This window comes from Marmota monax, unplaced genomic scaffold (assembly GCF_021218885.2).
Source record: "Marmota monax isolate L192 unplaced genomic scaffold, Marmota_monax_Labrador192_F-V1.1 WCK01_AAM20220418_F8-fsc00018, whole genome shotgun sequence".
NCBI lineage: Eukaryota > Metazoa > Chordata > Mammalia > Rodentia > Sciuridae > Marmota > Marmota monax.
Window position 1 is genome coordinate 6,557,964 of NW_026692201.1, and position 18,046 is coordinate 6,576,009.

At 42.8% G+C, this 18,046-nt stretch overlaps 1 protein-coding gene across 3 annotated transcripts in view; it reads right to left on the reverse strand.

Moving 5' to 3' along the window:
* Positions 1-4,419: 4,419 nt before the first annotated feature.
* The window catches only part of Lhfpl2 (LHFPL tetraspan subfamily member 2), a 155,417-nt gene continuing 141,790 nt past the window's right edge, over positions 4,420-18,046 (reverse strand). For all 3 annotated transcript variants that reach the window (XM_046427603.2, XM_046427587.2, XM_046427592.2), the window contains one exon: positions 4,420-8,324. In XM_046427603.2, the coding sequence (XP_046283559.1) occupies positions 8,068-8,324 (257 nt within the window). In that variant the 3' untranslated portion in view covers positions 4,420-8,067. The remainder of the gene's footprint in view (positions 8,325-18,046) is intronic.

The following is an 18,046-nucleotide window of genomic DNA, read 5'->3' on the forward strand; positions in this document are numbered from 1 at the left end:
AAATGTGCTTGCCCTGTACCCCCAGTAGCAGATCCTGCAGGGATGTTTCCCTCGCCCTCACCAGCCAGCCCCCTTTCTTTGGGCCCCTGAAGACTGCATTGGTACTGGATGTCATCAAGCTGGAGAGCACTCATGCCTCCCTCATCAAACTTTTATTCTGAATGCAGATGTGTCTGGTCTGTACTGTTTCAGAACTGGACCATATGGGGAGCCATATTCTTCCATTAAGAAGGATCCACCAAGAGCGCTGATCTGCCGTGAAAGTGAGTGAGGCAGATAGAGGGGGGCATGGGAGAGGTCTTAATAGCTTTCCATTTCTGATACGAAGCCCTATTGCTTATCTTCCTCTCATCCCATTATCCTCCTAATGTTGTTGACCTCCTTCCTCCCTGATCTCTTGAGTTGTTTTCCTGTTTTCCAGCTAGAGGATCTTAATCAAAAACACATGGTTTGTTACCTTTTTTCAGCTACTATATAAATATATAATGAAAGTCTTTTCATATTTCTGAGTAATTTCCATAACATTTAGTAGTTATATAGCCATCATAAAACCTTATTATTCTCTTACATTCTAAGTTTTTTTTTTTAATTATAAGTGATTTATAAAGGAATATATTGTTGCTAAGTTTTAGGGACATAGGCTTTTGTTCTTAACAAAGATCACAGTGTCAACTATGTGTTTTCTGAACACCTGTGATGGGCATTGTCAAATTGCTCTCTAGAAAAATTGTATCCAGCTCTGCCTCCATCAGCTCTGCACAAAAGGGCCTCTTTCTCTACGACCTAGCCGATATTGGATGTTACTCTTCCAAAAAGTCTCTTATACCACTCAGTTTTTTTTTTAAATTTTAATTGTAGATGGACACAATGCCTTTATTTTATTTATTTATTTTTTAATGTGGTGCTGTGCATTGAATCTGGTGCCTTACACGTGCCAGGCAAGCCCTCTACCTCTAAGCTACAACCCCAGCCAGGCCAGTAAGTTTTGACCAATAATCAGGAAGTCTGTTTTCTGAGCATTCTGATTTCCCATGCTGTGGTTTCAGCCAATGCTACCTGTTTGTTTGGGTTCTGTGTATCCTGCATTCACAAAGATGTCTACTTGGTGAAAGCTCGAAGGTAAAGATAATTAATTGAGTGCTTTACTATAACAGAATGGAAAACTGCATTGCTTGCCCTGTACCCCCAGTAGCAGATCCTGCAGGATCCTGGAAAAAGAAATGGTGGCCTCAGGTAGCCAATCCACTGAGTCTCTCTAGGTAAATTTAGATTGATTTTGGCAACAAGTTATGTTACCCTTCACAAAATGTAATTTCTTAAAGCAACTCTAAATGATATTAGTCTGGGCAGATAAAGGTTCTTTGAGTTTTCTTCTAATAATGATGACTTACAATATATTAGAGACTACACGAAATGCTTTGCATATATTACAGTCTCACCAAATCTATGATGTGACTTCCATTATTGGCCGTTTTCTCAGAGAACTAGGAGATTACTTCAAGGTCACTCAATGAGTGACTATGGTGAAGGGCCAGGTAACAGCAGCTGAAACACCTAGGCCCCCTGACTCCTTCCAAATGGGGGCTGCTTCTGCTCCTCAGCACCACTTTTCTTCAGTTCTTTGTGTTCCCTCCTATCTTTACACATTTCTAGTAATCCATGCCCATTCTTTTTCTTTTTTTTTTTTTTTGTTTGGTGGCGGGGAGTACTAGGGATTGAACTCAGGGGCTCTTAACCACTGAGCCACATCCCCAGCCCTATTGTATTTTATTTAGAGACAGGGTCTCTCTGAATTGCTTAGTGCCTCACTTTTTGCTGAAACTAGCTTTGAACTCACTATCCTCCTGCCTCAGCCTCCTGAGCTGCTGGGATTATAGGTGTGCATTACCATACCTGGCTCTGTGCCCATTCTTTAGGGAAAAAATTATAGCATGTTGTTGCAAGTTTCTAGACCAAAGGCCAGCCCTCCAGCCTGCAGGCGATTCCCTGGTTCTTGCTCTTCTAGTGTTTGTGTACTAAATGGCCTCTGATTTTTTTTTGTGTTTGGAGAAACTTTGATAAAAAAAATCCTTAATTATTAGGTTAAATATGCTTCTTATGTGATCATATAGGTACTAATCCTAGATGAGAGATTATTTATACTAAAAAAATTAATATAAACTGTGAAAGCCTATCACTTAAAAGTTTTGCCAGTCATGTAGCTGATTACTTTTAGTGTCTGTTGTCAGGATTGAGCTGAATCATCACTGATGAATTGAAACCTATGGTGTTATCTTCAAAAGTATGAGAACTTACAAAGTTATGCTCTGAGGGTAAGGACAGAGCAGTGTTTTCCTCAGTTGTGATCTAGTGATGTAGCACTTTTGAAGTTAGTCTGTTTGCCACACTGAGGTATTGGTTTTCCCACAGTGTGTGTATTGGCCGTTTGTCTTGCTCATTCTGGGTAGAAGAAATGTAACTTGGCAGCCTGATATTAAACCTGTGTTTGAGCTTTGGCTTTGCTACTTACTAGTTTTCTGATTTTGGGAAACTGACTTAACTAATGTCAGTTATGTGACAGTTACTTATCTGTAAAATAAGGATTTTCTACCTTTTAGGGTTTGATGAATAAATGAATTAGTATCAAGTGCTTACCATAATATTTGCAGACAGAAAGTGCATAATAACCAAAACACACTATCATTTCTCAATGGGGATGATGAATCCCAAATCCCTGTCCCTGAGTGGGTCTTCTCTCCAGTCTGTCCCGCACTCACACAGGACTTCTCCAGGGGCAGCCTGCAGGGAACCTCCCACTGCTCCACTCTCCCGGTTCCTTCTAGATCCTTCATCCCAGCAACTGTGCCGCTTTCCACCTAAAGCTTACTCGAAACACCTGACGGTCATCCTGGACTTCCTCCTCCCTCCCCATTGCTTCTGATCAGTCCCTAGGCTGTCCATTCTTAAGCTCTAACATCTCTAGTTCATGCTTTGCTTGTCACTGCCGTAATGGGCTTGCTTCTCCTGTAAATACATTATAGGTGTTTTCCCAAACATGGGCACTTCAGGGTCTACTCACCTGTAGGTGTTAGGTTTTTCATGATGTTGGCTATAAAAAGCCAAGGAGTTGCTAATAGCTACATGTTATTTGATTGACTTCTCTTTCCCATATGGTTTTGTTTTTTCTATTTCCTCTATTTGTGTCTCTATCTGTATCCTGTGAACCTAAGCAAAATTAGCAGCTCACATCTTGAAGACTTATTTTGCAGAACTCCTCAGGGTAAGGAGAGGAAGCTGTGAGGAAGGAGATAGCAGGGGCAGCGGTGGGAGGGCCTCAGCAATGACCAAGTGGCTGCGATGGGCCTCAGAAATTAGGACAATTATTGGGTTTTACTGCTTTGAAGAGTAGTCTGTTTCGATGCCCTTATCCTTTAGTGTTTGAATTGAAAAGGTATTGATTTATTTGAAATTGCTTAAGTAAGGTCTGCATAAAAGAACTGTCTAGGGTAATACTGTTCTTAAATGTTTGTTAGGCAAAGAAGTTAAGGGGATGATCTAAGAATAAGTCAAATGTATGTTCCAAAATTAGTCATAGAAATTTGAGTAGCAAAACTTCTGGGTAAAAACTAAGGATGGAAAGAAAGCACATGGGAGGATTCCTCAGCCTCTGCTGAAATTTAAGTCAGGGTCTTTTCTCTTTGAGGATTAACTTTTGAGAAAGCATCAAAAAAACTCCCAGTTTTGCTTGGGTTATTCAGATCATGATTTGCTTGGAAAACTTACTAAGGAGGATGACTTTGCCAGCTTCTAATTATGATTTCTATTAGAAACCTGGCACCTGACATGTATGTTTAGAAACCAAAGCATAAATGTACTTTCAGCTGTCACAAGCCCTAGGCCACGGAAAGAAATAGCCATTTTTGTTTATTCTAACAAATAGTAAGTGCTTCGTGGTATATGGAGACTTGAATATGTTTATGAAAAAAGTATTTAGTATCATTAAATTTATAAATCAGAAATCAAACTATTCTGGGTGAGGCCTCTTACAGGCAGGATTATGTTCAGGAAGTGTGGATTTAGGATGACTCCATATGGTTGGTACTTTTGTTGGAAGAGGAGAATGTGGCTTCCATTAACTTTTTCTGTCACAAATGTAAAGAAATATTTAGAAGCATTTTTCTCATAGCTTTACTTTAAGGTGTTTGTGTAGTACATGAGAGGTTTTTTTTCCTATTTAAATTATATTGATGCTTCTCTAGGGAAGAAACATATACTTATCTTTAAGTTAAAGATAACCTGTGGTAGGGATATTAGTAACAGAATAACTGAAAATACTTGAATGTCTTTTTTTCTATCAGAAATATTATGTTAGTGTTTAAAATCGATTTTGATCAAATTACACACATCATATTGAAGCCAATATACTTAGACTTGAAAGAATGAGTTTGCAAAATCTTGTTTTAATTTCAATTCTGAGGAGGGCAGGGAGCACATTGTGAAAATACGTATGTACAGGAACCTAATCAATGCTAGACAAACAAAGTATTACTTTACAATATAGTAGAATAACCACAAATTTGAAGGCTCAAATTGAGTCCATCAGCTGTAAATACAATTTTATATTTGGCTCAAGTGGCTATTGAATATCAAGTGGTGCCAAGTTCCTCCAAAGCACCTAAGGACCCCCTCAGCCTTGGAAGGAGTTTCACCACAGTCTCAGAAGAAATCCCAGTCATCCCTTTAACTCTTTTGGCCCTTGGGAGTCATTGCTACCCACACACAGATGTAGGCCAGGGATTCCCAGTGGCCACGTGTTATTGCACAGAGAGGTCTGTTCTAAGCCAGACTCTTATGGCTAAGAAGGTGTGAGATTAGCCCTTAAATAGTGGTCTAGCATTAACATGGTCTATAAAAGCACATTAAGAAATAGCTCCTTAGTGATTATGTACCAGCTACTAGTTATCACACTAACAGAAAAGGCAATATGGCAGCTTCACATTTCACATGAAAGACTAGCACTAACTGGGCCTGGCTTGCTGGCTTCACTTTCATATAAATATAATGATTATTTTAATTTAGACCCAGGAGAAAATGATTTCATGCCAGTCTTTTCTTCACATAAGATTCGTGTAGCATTAAAATTGTTAGGGGCTATTGACTTGGCCATGAAGGCAAAAATGTGTAACTCTCCTTTGCCAAAACAGAAACATCCCTGTTTTGACTCCTGTCCAGTTTCCAAAAAAACAAAACATACATACACCTTTGTTATTGCACATCTTTCACACAACTTGTGTATGTATAAAATATATATATATATATATATACTTTTTAAATATGCTACACATAAAAAAGACTATGGCACTTTACAGAATACATGTTTAACAAAGATCATTACACCACAGATGTTTGAAAACTATACAAAAACCCTTACACAATTAATGTAACATTGTTGAATTAGCACACAGGTTTAAAGAATCCACAAACCCCAAGGCAAATACTTCTGCCTTAGAGTTCATTGAGAAGCCCAGCCCACGATAGAACTTTTAAGCACAAATGCAGGCAAAATAAATTATACTTTTCTTTTAGTAGTAATGGTCCTACTTATTAGAAAAACGTGAGTGGATCAACAAGTGGTTTTTAAAAGAGCCATGCAGAAGAGTTTTGATATAGAAAGCCTGATTTTAGATGGTCCTTTCATCCCAAAGTCAGTCTAATGGATTAAAGATTTAGAAGACCCACTATCTCTGTCTCTGGTAGAAAATTCAGCCTCTGCTCTGTTGTAGGAAGTCAGTGTTCAAGTAGTTTTTAGTGGCTTAGGGTTTTGTTTGTGCATGTGCCATTTTTGGTCTTTTATAACATTCAAATTAACCAACTAAACACTGTCAAGTGACTTTATTCTGGCTGAGAGATCACATTTTCACTTATGAATATTACCGGGTTGATTGAGGGGTACACTGCCACTTAGTCAAAGAGCATGTGATAGACATGTTCAGGGGGTCTTCTGGGCTTAGGATTTTTAAAGCAGGAGACTGAGATTTAAGAAAAAATAGTGTTAGGAAATTCTCTCTTTCGTAAAGAAAAATGATAAGAAAAAATTGTTTTTATCAAAATTTGCCTGATGATGGAAATTGCTTTTAATGATAAGTATTGCCCACATGCTGGCAGAGGGCCTTAGTGAGAACACTGTAAATTCAATCAGGGACAGGCACCTTCTCCAGTGGCTCCCATAGACTATTTTCATGTGGCTGGAGAGATGGTTAATGTTTCCTGAGCCTTTACCGAGGTTGCTAGGAGGATTTCTGTTTACATTTCTCTGAGGGGGGAAAAAGATAGGATTTAAACCTTGCTTACTTTGAACTTTGGTTTAAAAATGATAAATTAAGACCTGGTTCCATATTCCTCACTCCTCTGATCCTTAGACTTTCATCTGTTAGATAAGTTGGTTTCTAGTGTAGGCCAAAGGACAAAATGTAATAATACTTTAGTTGCCCTGTTCTGTATATAAATAAAGTACTTATTTATTCTGTACAAGGCTTAGTTCCAGACTCATTTACGGCTTTAACATGATTCACCAGGGCAAGGCTGTAAAATCTAAGTCAGGGTTGTACACCTGATGTACCACACAATAACTTGCCAGTAGAAGGGGCCTAGTGACTATTAAAATTTCAAAACCACCCTCAAGCAAGCAGATTAAGAAACCCACAGAGATCTACACTTTCAATCTTTCCTCAAATCTGGCAGGTCCACCCCACTTCCTTCAGGTGCTAAGGAGTGTTCGCAAGTCATTTCTGGCTACTTGGGTCACTCTGATTACAATCTTCCTGAATCAATGTATTAGAAATTTAAGGAAACTAGATGAAAAACCTGAATCCTTTTTAATAGTGGTGCTTGACTGTTCTTGTAAACAAGTGTGGGCAGGTGTGATGAGTTTAGTTTGGTTTGTGTTTTTTGCATTAACTTTCTACTCTGTTTTCCTGGGGACAAAGTCTTTGATGCAGCTCTTTGGTTGCAGCAATTTAATGTTATTTCAATCTGCTTTCAGGATCAACATCAGTGTCTACAGAAACTTAACTCTCGTGACTACCTCCCTTTTTTCTGCCAAAAATGCCATTCTGCTGCTAACTTTAAGGGTCACCAAACAGAAAATGTCTCCCTGAAATGCTGAGATTCTTGTGGTCCCTCCCAGTGAACATCTAAATGAGCCACAGCTAGTCTGGAGATCACTGTCCTCGGAAGGTGGAAACAGGGTTAAGTTTTCCTTTGGCAGTCAAAGCACAATCCTAATCCTGGGAGAACACTGTGATGGGGGGCAGGGAGAGGAGAGTGGACCAGCCTGGGCCCTAGCCTGTCTGCCGAGAAGAGGAAAGAATTTGTCTTCAACTGGCAAGGTTCTGTAGTTTTAGTCTCACGATTGTACTGGTCCTTAATCTTTCTTTATTCAAAAGTTTCTAAAATCTTAGAGAGTGACAGTTCTGTTTATCCACCTTACCCTGAATTTAGCCTAAAATTAAGTTCTACTGCAAGTTTCCACACTGTCCCTGCTGATTCCTTTGGTTAGCTAAGCAAGAAGTAGTGTCTTGCTGTGTCCTTTAGCACACATTCTATCCCCAGTAAATTTGCAGACTTCCTTTTAGTCTTCAATTGAGACACCTTGAAAGAACTACACAGAAAACCAAAACAGCAACCCTAGACTGCATGCGGAGGCCAATGCTCACAGGTGTGCAGCTTTGAGGCACAAATGTGCCTCAAAACAGCCTGCAAAGCTGGCTAACAGTCTCCCATTTTATCAGAAATTCAGATGCCTTTATGATTCAGATCATTATCCTTCATGGAGCCCTGGGGGAGGTGGAGTCTGACAGGACTCCTTGACTACAGTCAGGGTCACAGACTATTTTCACGTTCCATCCCTTGTCATTTGCACTGCAGCCCTCCTGTCCAGTAACTTTGCCCCTCATTGGTCCTGCTAAAGCCTGGGGCTGTGGAATGTGGCTTTGATAGGTACAGGCTAGTTCTCCACATGATTCAAAGGATGAGGACTGTTTCACAACATTACACAAGAAAGAAAATGGCATTAATGTCTCTTCCAAACTAAAGGAGGCAGATAAGGTTCTTCCCCTCTTCAATTTCTTCTTGTACTTTGTCACTGGAAGTTGCAATTTCTGCTTGTGCGGAGAAGACAGCACAGATGAAGGTGAGGACTGTGCCACCAATGGCGGTGTAAAAGGCCCAGCCCAAGGAGCAGTCTCCAGGTTTGTAGGCAGATGCGTAATGTCCACAGTAGTCTATGGCTTTCTGGCAACCCCAGCCAGCAGGGTAGAGTATCAAACCGAGGATAAGGAATAGGCCTGCAGGAGAGAAGAGAAAACAGGTGAAGCCCCCGGGTGCTCCAACCTACAGTAGGTTCAGATCTGCAGAAACAGTTACTTGATTTGCTGGCTTTGGGCTGTGGCACCCATTCTTCAATAGAAAGTGTTAGGGATGGTTTTATGCAACTCATCTGACCTGAGCAGGAAGTATCAATTTATTAGCACTATTTTCAGCCACTTTTGTACATGTTGGAACATGGATTCATTAATACTTTCTTCTAGAAAAGCAAATTAACTTGTTTGTTACTATGTCTTTGCACAATATTACAGTGAACATTTCCTTTTGTTCCAGTGCAGACATGGTAAACTAAAGCCCTCAAGCCAAATGTGGCATTATAAATAAAGTTTCATGGAACATCAGCATGTCCATTCATTTCTGGGCTGCCTGTAACTGCTTTGGTGCTGGAACAGCAGAGTTAAGTAGTTCCTGTAGGCCACATGGCCTACAAAACCCAAAATATTTATAATCTGGCTTTTTGCAGAAAAGAGTTTGCCAACCTTGGTCTAACAGAATTCACACAGAATCATCGGATCCCAACCTTGGTTAAACACAGGGGTCAGGAGCCTTGAAGGAAACCAGATCGTAACCTGATTGTCACTGCTTCCAACAAGCCTACAAGGAATCTGTTTGTTAGTATTTACCAATAACTAATTGCATGCCCGGAGCAGAGATTTTGACTGTAAACCTCCTAAGAATTTTCTGTCTGGATGCTTTTAGCCTTGAGTAGACACTAAAATTATGCCTCCATTTTATTGACCACCCCATCACCATGTCACAGTAAGCATCCACCTTGCTATTCCTCCCGGTTTTACTGCTCACTGAACAACTGGATGTAGCAATTTAAGGCTGTCTTTCCTGCCTGTTCTCATCAGAGCTAGGACTAGGGAGAGGCAACTAAGGTACAGATTTTCACTCTAAATGTGCGTGTGGAAGCCCAACTGCAGATGCCTGGCTTGCCTCATCCTCACCCTCAGTGGTGGCACTGGCCACCACTCATTAGCAAAGGTTCCAAATCTTACCCAACACTTTCGGTATGAAGTATTATTTAAAGGCCTTTTTGTTTGTTTGCATCATGTGGGGCAGGAAAAAACTCTTCTCTGCAAAATGACACAAAATTGCTCAATCAACCAAAAAGTCCTAGTTTTCATAGACCTTGGAACATCAATTTTACCCTTGTAAAGAAATCTTAGAGGGCTGGGGATGTGGCTCAAGCAGTAGCGCGCTCGCCTGGCATGCGTGCGGCCTGGGTTCGATCCTCAGCACCACGTACAAACAAAGATGTTGTGTCTGCTGAAAACTAAAAAATAAATATTAAAATTCTCTCTCTCTCTCTCTCAAAAAAAAAAAAAAATCTTAGATTGCAGTTCTCTTTCTTTTCCTACCTTAACTGAAATTCTCTGGGTTCATAACGCCAAAGCTTTTAGGTCATTTGGAAACTTTCTCACCCAGAGAACATGAGTGGATCTGTGGCAGTATGGACTTTTTTGTTGTCTTTGCAGTGCTGGAGACTGAGCCTGGTACCTCGTGGATACTAGGCAGTGCTCTTCCACTGAGCTCAACCCCAGCCCTTTTTGAGTCAAGTTCTCACTAGGTTGCCTAGACTGGTCTCAAACTTGCAAGCCTCCTGCCTCAGCCTCCTGAGTAGCTGGGATTACAAGTGCAGTAGAGGTTTGAAGGAAGACTGGGGACAGTGTTTCAAGCCATAGATCACAATTTTCATAGCTGTCTTCATCCTTGGATGAAGTCTTCTTGTCCAGCTGGGCAGTTTAATACTACAGTGGTTTTGGGTCTGAATGTCCCCACTTCATCTTGCTGTTCCACTCAGAGGACCTCATGGGAACCACTGGGTGGTTCACAAGAAGTCTTTCTGATTCTGCAGCCCCGGACTGCTTTCTCCACAGGTCTGGACACTGGAGCCAGGGAGGCAGTGGCTATAGTCAGGGAAGTGCAGAGTGCCCGTAGAGCTGCAGAGGAAGAGCAGCATGGTACATCATGGAGAGGGGCTGTTAGAGATGAAAGGAAGCAGTTTCCCAAGGCCAGGGCAGACAATGTGAACTGATCATCCTCTGGATTATGCAAAGTCCAGAACCAGCAGTCTAGGGGTGGGTGTCGGCAGTCAAATCAGAGGCTGCCTTGCAAGCATGCACCAGGGGAGTTCCTAGAGTGCAAGCCTGTCAGCATGGGACCAGAACAGTGTTATGATGGGTCACAGCAGAGGCTTGCCAAGTTAAGAGTGGGTAAGCCGTTAAGAGCTCTGACTTTGGAGTAAGATAAGGTCTGAATCTACAGTCCGTCTTCTATGAGCTGGGTGATCTAAGAAAAGTTTCTTGACCCAGTTCCTCACCATAAAATGGCCTCATCTTTAACTCATAAGGTGGTTGTGAATTTTAAAGTCAGTAAAGAGTACTTTCTACAATCATAACAAAGCTGGAACATAGACCAGCAGCAGCCTGTAAGTTAAAGCCTTTGACAGACCTCCCCCATCTGTGAGCACAAGCAAAGTCTAACCATCAATAATAAACAGATCTGCTTAGTTTTGAAGGCATATTTTGAAAGATATAGTTTGGGAAGATGGAAGGATATCAGGCTATAACTTAGTACCTTTGAAACAATAAACTGTTCTCCATTTGAATAGAAGTTTACTCAGCCAGGAATTCTAAAACGATTTAAAGTGATTCTTAAGTATTTCTAAGGTCTTGGACAAGCCCCAGTTAATCCTGTCTGCATCCCACTTTGTCTCCTAGGAAGCTTCACCTATGAGATCTTGATAGTTTCCTCCCTCAGACTCCTAGGTGACACACCACCACTGGGCTTTCTATCAGATGTCTACCCACACAGGACTCAAAGGCACCCTTGTTCAGACAGCCTCTGTCTTGAGGTTCTAAGTGGAGGCCCTGGGCAAGGGCACTGCTTTTCCCATTAAAAGACCAAAGTGTTCATATTTTGTAGCTCCAATTAAGGATTAATTGCACAGTTCATTTATACTGTGGCTTAAATGTAAAATGAATATATTTTAAAATATTAGGGACAGATAACAGAAAGCATGGAGTTCACTATATCATCCCAGCTCTGCCACGCTGCGCTAGGTTCTGGCTGATTGTAGGATACGTGAAATACCTTAATGCAGCATCTCGGATCCTACTTCCTGTTAGGAAGCAGGCTGGTTTAAAATAATAGAGCCCTTCCCCTAATAGCACTGGATCCACATTCACAGCCTGTTGAGCCCAGCCAGGACACTGACCTCCTTTAGGCATTTGTTCCCTTTTCTAGGAGCACAGATGGGATACCTTGGGTGCTTTAGTCATCTTAAAAGCTTAATACTGCTATATTGCCTTAATCAGTTAGTGACAAAAGACAGCAGGGAGACCTTATTACAAAAGGGTGTCATGCTTGAGTTTGTCAAAAGCTTCAGCTTGAATATAAGCCCACAGGAAAGTCCAAATGGGAGGGTGATAAACATCAGGCTATGGTGCATCGCCCCGGGGAATGTGCAGTATGTGGCAACCACATGCTGCCCAGGGCAGGCAACTGAGATAGTCATGCACCTCAGCAGCTTCTCCACCTGTCCACTCTGCCCTGACTGGTGGCCTCTGCTCCCAGCACTCATCATAGCTGTCATCAACACAGCCAGTGCCAGGAAAATGCAGGAACTTAAACTGACAAAACAGCCCTTGGGTAAGCAAGAAAATAAGAATTTTTTTTTTAAATAATTTTACTTCTCTGTGTATTTAGATAAAGCTGCTTCTACCAAGGAATTCCAGAATGACTGGTGATTCAGGTGGCCCTCTCAGGTGACTGCACACTCAACCTTCCCCTCAGGAAGCCCAGACAAGGGAAGTGTGGGCAGCCAGTCTGAATGAATTTGCATACTTGGAGAGGCTCTGTCAGTCACTTTCATAGTGACCTGGATATTGCCTCAATCCTCAAAGTAGCAGAATGTGTCTTCAGACATAGGCCTGTCACCCCATGGATTGAGCTACGCTCACCTGTTCCTTTGTAATGTTACGCCTTTGCCCTGTTTGGGATAGAATGTTCCATGGAAATGCCCTTTGTGTGTCCCCTTCTCTTGCTCTGCCTTTGGGTATGACCTTCCTTGATGTCAGTCAACCAGCTGACAGCTGACATCAGGAAGCTAGACTCCACCCCTGAAACCTGACCCCTTGCCTCATCTGAATGCCTTCTCCTCAATAAAAAGGGCTCAGCACTCTCTCTCGCTCTCTTTCTGTGGACCCTTAGGGTCAGAGGAGCCATCACAGGAACCCCCCCAAAAGGTATCTCTGTCTCTTGTGTGGTTATTTCATGTAGCCCAGTCCCCCTGGAGTGACCCTGAGTGTTTTAGTCATGAGGAACGTACAGCCATTCATCTGTGCCCAGCCTACCCTGGGTCTATACTGTTCTTAGACTGAGAGCAGCTTCCCTGGGCAAGTATCCCTGGGCCCTACCTAACAAATGTCCCAAGACTGGGCATGTTTGGTGTGAGGTACTGGAAAAGGCAATAGAGCAGGCTGTGGGCACTTGCTTTCTTCTAACAGAGACCTCAACTTGGTGCCTGGCTGAGATACAGCAGGCTGGGCTGGGAGGGGGACAATGCAGGGAGGAATACTGGCTGGGAGCCAAGGACAACAGAGTCACCACCAAAAGAACACTAAGTGACCTGGAGAGCTGGTAACCTGTGCTGTGGCTCAGCTTGACAGGATGTGTCTTAGACAGTACTATGTCCTTATCCTGGAGGGACATCCTCCTAACATCTCTTATTAAAAGCCTCCCAGTTCACTATACCAAGAAAGCTGGACGATGCCAGCATCTGCTGATCCTGGGGTCACCTAGGGCATGATTCAACCTTATTGGTGGAATAAAAAAAGTAAATGAAAAGAAACTGATGGCTAGTCACTTGGACTACCCTTCAGATGCCACCTCAAGCTAGACAGTCTTGACAACCTCAGGATAACCCTCTACATGGTGCTCACCCTTATGGGGCACCAGCTATTCCAGTGTGACTCCTTTCACGTCCTCTGCTATTTTAGTCACATTATACTCCCCCCAGTTTTAGTGACCCACACAGGAATTTTCAGAGTCTCTCTGTGGAACCTAAGCATTTGGTTTGGGTTTAACTCAAATAATTAGACTACGGTCTTCGTGTAGGTAGGAACTGTTCACTACTGCTGCCTCCCCAGTGCTCAAAACAGAGGGAACTAACACCAAAAAAACCCCACACAGTCCAGCTTTCCTATCAACATTCGGCATTGACTGGGAAAAGACCAGCCCCCAAATCATCTTAGGTAACTTCCTTATCACTGCCCGGAACCAAACAGCAGGCTATCCAATGTAAGTTTTAATCAAACCCCTGTAGTGGGAAGAGAACTCTGAAGAGTCTTGCCAATCCTCAAGTTTGGGAAGGCTAGACATTGTTGAATACCATGAGCAATATGTCACTTGGTCTGAAGATGGGCCACTCAAGCTTTAGAGCACAGGGAGCTAGGAAGGGGAGCTAGGTCTCAGCCTCAGCTCATGTATGAGAGAGAGGGAAAGCTCACAGCCTTTCCCTGATTTTCTGTCACCTGCTCCTCCCCACCAGACCAATCACACAATCGTTACTCTCTCTGCTGGTCAAAGGACTGGACTTGAGGCTCCATGTTTATGGATCATCTGCCATTTACACAGAAGCAAGTTACTTTTACCACCTGGAAAGTGAGCACCCTAAGCCAGGTCCTGTTATGTGGAATAACTGAGCGAGTCTCAGGTGCTGCACCCTTACTTCTTCTTCACACAGGCTTCCAGACTAAATATCACAACTGTCTAGACCTCAGTTTACAAAGGAAATTTTCTAAGGATGGGAACAAAAGATGGCCATCTGTTCTGCGTGTGGAGGAGCCGAAGCAAGCTGTAGTGCTGGGGACCTCTACTGAGTCAGCCATGAAGCGCCTTTTGTCTGCAGAGGGATGCCCAGCAGACCACTGAGTGGGCCCGAAGGATCGATGAGGGAATGCGGCTCAGGAAGTAATTCTGGAGGAGCCCACTGAGTGTTCACAGGTTCCTTGCCCTGTTGGGTGCATCACTGAGTAGCCACGGGAAGGTTAAAGGAGCGGGACACTGTCAGGTTTCTTTCAGACTAGTGATACTCAAGAATATATGCCACTATTCCCTGAAAAAGCCCTCCTATTTATGCCAACCTGCTGGGTATTCATCCACCTGGAAATACCCGCCCACATCCCAGTCCAAATGTCACCGCTATGAGAAACCCTGGTCACTGTGCTAATTTTGAGCCCCAGTCTGTTGACCCAGCTCAGTTCACTGTAGCACAGTTCCAAAGAGGACACTCTGGGTCCCTCAACCCAGGTGACCATCTCTCTAACATGAACCCCGCAAGCCAGGCAAGAGAATGACTGGACTTCCATATCTAACCCCATTCTGGGATACAGCTCAGAAACCATTTTAAGCTTATGAAGGGTGTCAGCTTTGGTCATCAAGTTTAACAAGTACTGATGCATTAGTTAAAAGGAAAACTAAGGACAGTTATCCCTGCATGGGTTTTCAAACACCTGCCAGTGTTCTGCTTCCAGATGGGAAGCCATACTGGCTCTTCCCTCTCAGTAGCTTTGCTGTTTTTCCTTACCTTCCCAGTCTCCAGATGCTGTGTGCCCAGGGTGCAGTCCTTTGTCCGCTTGAATGTCTACATTCTCCATATTGATCACATGGGATCATGTGGCTTTAAATACTACCTCATGCTACTGTCTCCTGAATTCCCATCACCACTTTTGAACTCCAGATTTGCATATCTAACTGCCTACTTGACCGACCCTTAGATGCTTAACAAGGTACTTGAAAATTATGTTCAAACCTGAACTTTTACCATCTGCTCTTCACCCTACTGACCTCATCTCAGCCAATCGGCATTCAGTTCTCACACCAGCTCAGGTGAGAAACCTTGACATCATCTTGGACTGCTTTCTTTCTCATAAAGCCCACATTAGCCTATCAGCAGCACTGATTGGCCTTCATTAGGGCCCGGAATGCTATTTCTCCCGATTATTCATATGGCCAGTTTCTTTATCTCCTTCAAGGCTTTGATTGTCTCCTGGTTAATCATACTCTGACTACCTAATTTAAAATCCTGCATGCCCTCTCGCCACTCCAGCACACCCACCTCTCTGCCCTAGCCACACCTTCTTACCCATAGCTCCCATCACCTTTTAACATACAAACAATTCACTTATGTTGTTCCGTCTGTCCCCATCAGCTTGAATGTAAATTCCACGAGGATAGAGAACTTTGTGCAGTCTATTCTTTGTGTCCCAATTACCTGGAACAATGGTGGGTGTGTAGTATGTGCTTAGTAAATATTTGTTGTTTGAATAAATTAACAAAAAGCTATAGAGTGATACAATTATAGTACATTTGTAAGTGAAGCCACTGTAGAAAGTTCTTGCCAAGTTTTCAAACTATTTGGAAGAAAAGCTTTGGTAGATAACAGGAATCCTAGGGGTTGATAATTAGGGCAAGGAGAACTCCACCCACGCTGTGACTGCTGAAACACACGTAGGGGCCAAACCATGGGCCTGGCTTAACTGCTGCTCTGAAAACCTCCTTGCTAGCTGCAGAAAACGGTTCTTGGTTGGGAAGCACATAGAAAAAGGAAGTAATTCGATTAAGTGTAATAAATTTTCAGTTGTGTAGAGATCAGCCTAACTTCAGTCATAAACTGAAACTGTTTCCACATATGCCTGGCTGTGGTGAGGGCAGCGGAAGAGGCCAACTGAGCTGCCGTAGAACTGGCCAGGGTACTGCTGGGAGGGAAGCAGGGTGTGGGGAGAGCTGGAGAACACAGGAGAGTGACAGGCGACGGAAGGCAAGAGGATGAGCGGACAAGCGAGGAATGAGGGGGACCAGGCCAGCAGCACGAGAGGCAAGGCGGTCTCGGAGGTCAGCAGGGAAGCAATGGCACTGAAGGCACACAGGACATGCAGGCTGTCCCACAGCCCAGGAAAAGGTCCACTCCTGTCGATAGCCCTGAGGACAATTCCTAGACCCATGGGGGGGCGGGGTGGGCTTTTCAGTTTCCAATAGAATAACCTGTTTAGTGAGGTAACTATATCTGGGGCCACCTGATCACTTGTGTGGTTTGGCAACTGGTGTACACAGTCAACCAACATTCCTATGCAGCCAGTTACCACTTACCTATAAGCTTCCTTCTCAGTTTTCTATCTAAATTTTTATTTAATGAATCTTGCGTGCTGACAGCTGGAAGTCATTTTGGACGTCCCTCAGCTATCTGTGGGGCGTCAACTGTTGGTAGGTGGGCACATTTTCTCTTTCACAATATCTCAAGGCAAAGTGTCAGCTACTATAAAGACAATGTGGAGGACACACACATCCTATCACACCTAGCTCCCTATCCATCAAATTGGCCATCAGGTTGTTAGTGTCCCAGAGAGCATGGTGTAGAATGCTCCAAAATCCTTGCACCATATGCTTCCCAGGTGCAGGGATTCTGGAGACATTCTGCAGCAATGATCCTCATTCACCAAGTCAGGTAGGCTCCCTATACTCTGTGGTAGACACAGAAGACAAGACACACATGATATACAATTTAGAAAGAATTTCATGGGTAAAAACTTTAAATAAAATGGTTTGCTAATAACTGGGAGGCCAACATTTTTTATTTTGCTAATAAAAGGACACCAAAAATAACCATTATCCCCTCTCGCTGTTTCATAAAAGAATATTTTAACACAAAGGATGTGTTCTGAGAATAAAAACCAATAGTTCTTTAAATTGAATACATCTTGTTCTGAGATCTCTGATTACACTGGCCTCATTTTTGCTGTGGAACAGTGGGCATCTCAACAGAGTAGACAAGCACTTGTTCAAGGCAGCAACTACTGGTCGATGTGCCCTTCTGGGTGCTGGTGGAGGGTCATCTGTGTGAAGATGGGGATATCTTTCTGAGAAGCCTATTACTGGGCAAATACCAAGGTAAACAGTATTTTCAGTTTTCTTGGAGTCTAGCTGCAAATGTCATTGCATCTCCTTTTAAAAGTTTGAAGAATTTATGGACAAGCTAGACCAGGGCCCAACTTTGCCATTTAGTAATTTGCTTCAAGAGCCAGATCAGGAATGAGAGGCCAGAGGGTCCACCAGCAATGGAAAGGGTTTTCAGCTGATGACTAGCTTGTCTTTGTGGAATACATTATATCCACCTGTCAGCTCAGTACAGGATTAATCATAACATTAGAGATTTCTAATAAGATTTTCTGAGGGAAAAGGGAGAAAAAGGAGCTGGTTGATACTTGAAGGTGTTAATAATTTTTTAAAAAAACTTGTATTAATCCTTATGCCATCTCCCTAGAGAAATTAGCATGTTATGCATTTTCTGCTATAAACACTTACATGGTATAACTGACAAGGAAAATACTCTCTGGGGTGGGGGTGGAGACAGGATGGCAGAGCTGCTTAAATAGAATTCTCTGGATGACAGAGCATAGTTATCATAAAAGGACCCATAACCAAGGCTCCCAGAGGAAGTTTCTGTTATAATTACTCAAAATTAATGGCTATCAATTAAGAATCATGTGGTGCCCTCAGGGTGTGTGGCGACACAATCTATAAGATTCAGCTGCAGCTGCCCCTCACTGCCACCCTAGATCTTTCCCTGCAATGCTGTTTATGTGCACGTTACCTCCCTGGCAGTTTTTAAGCTTCA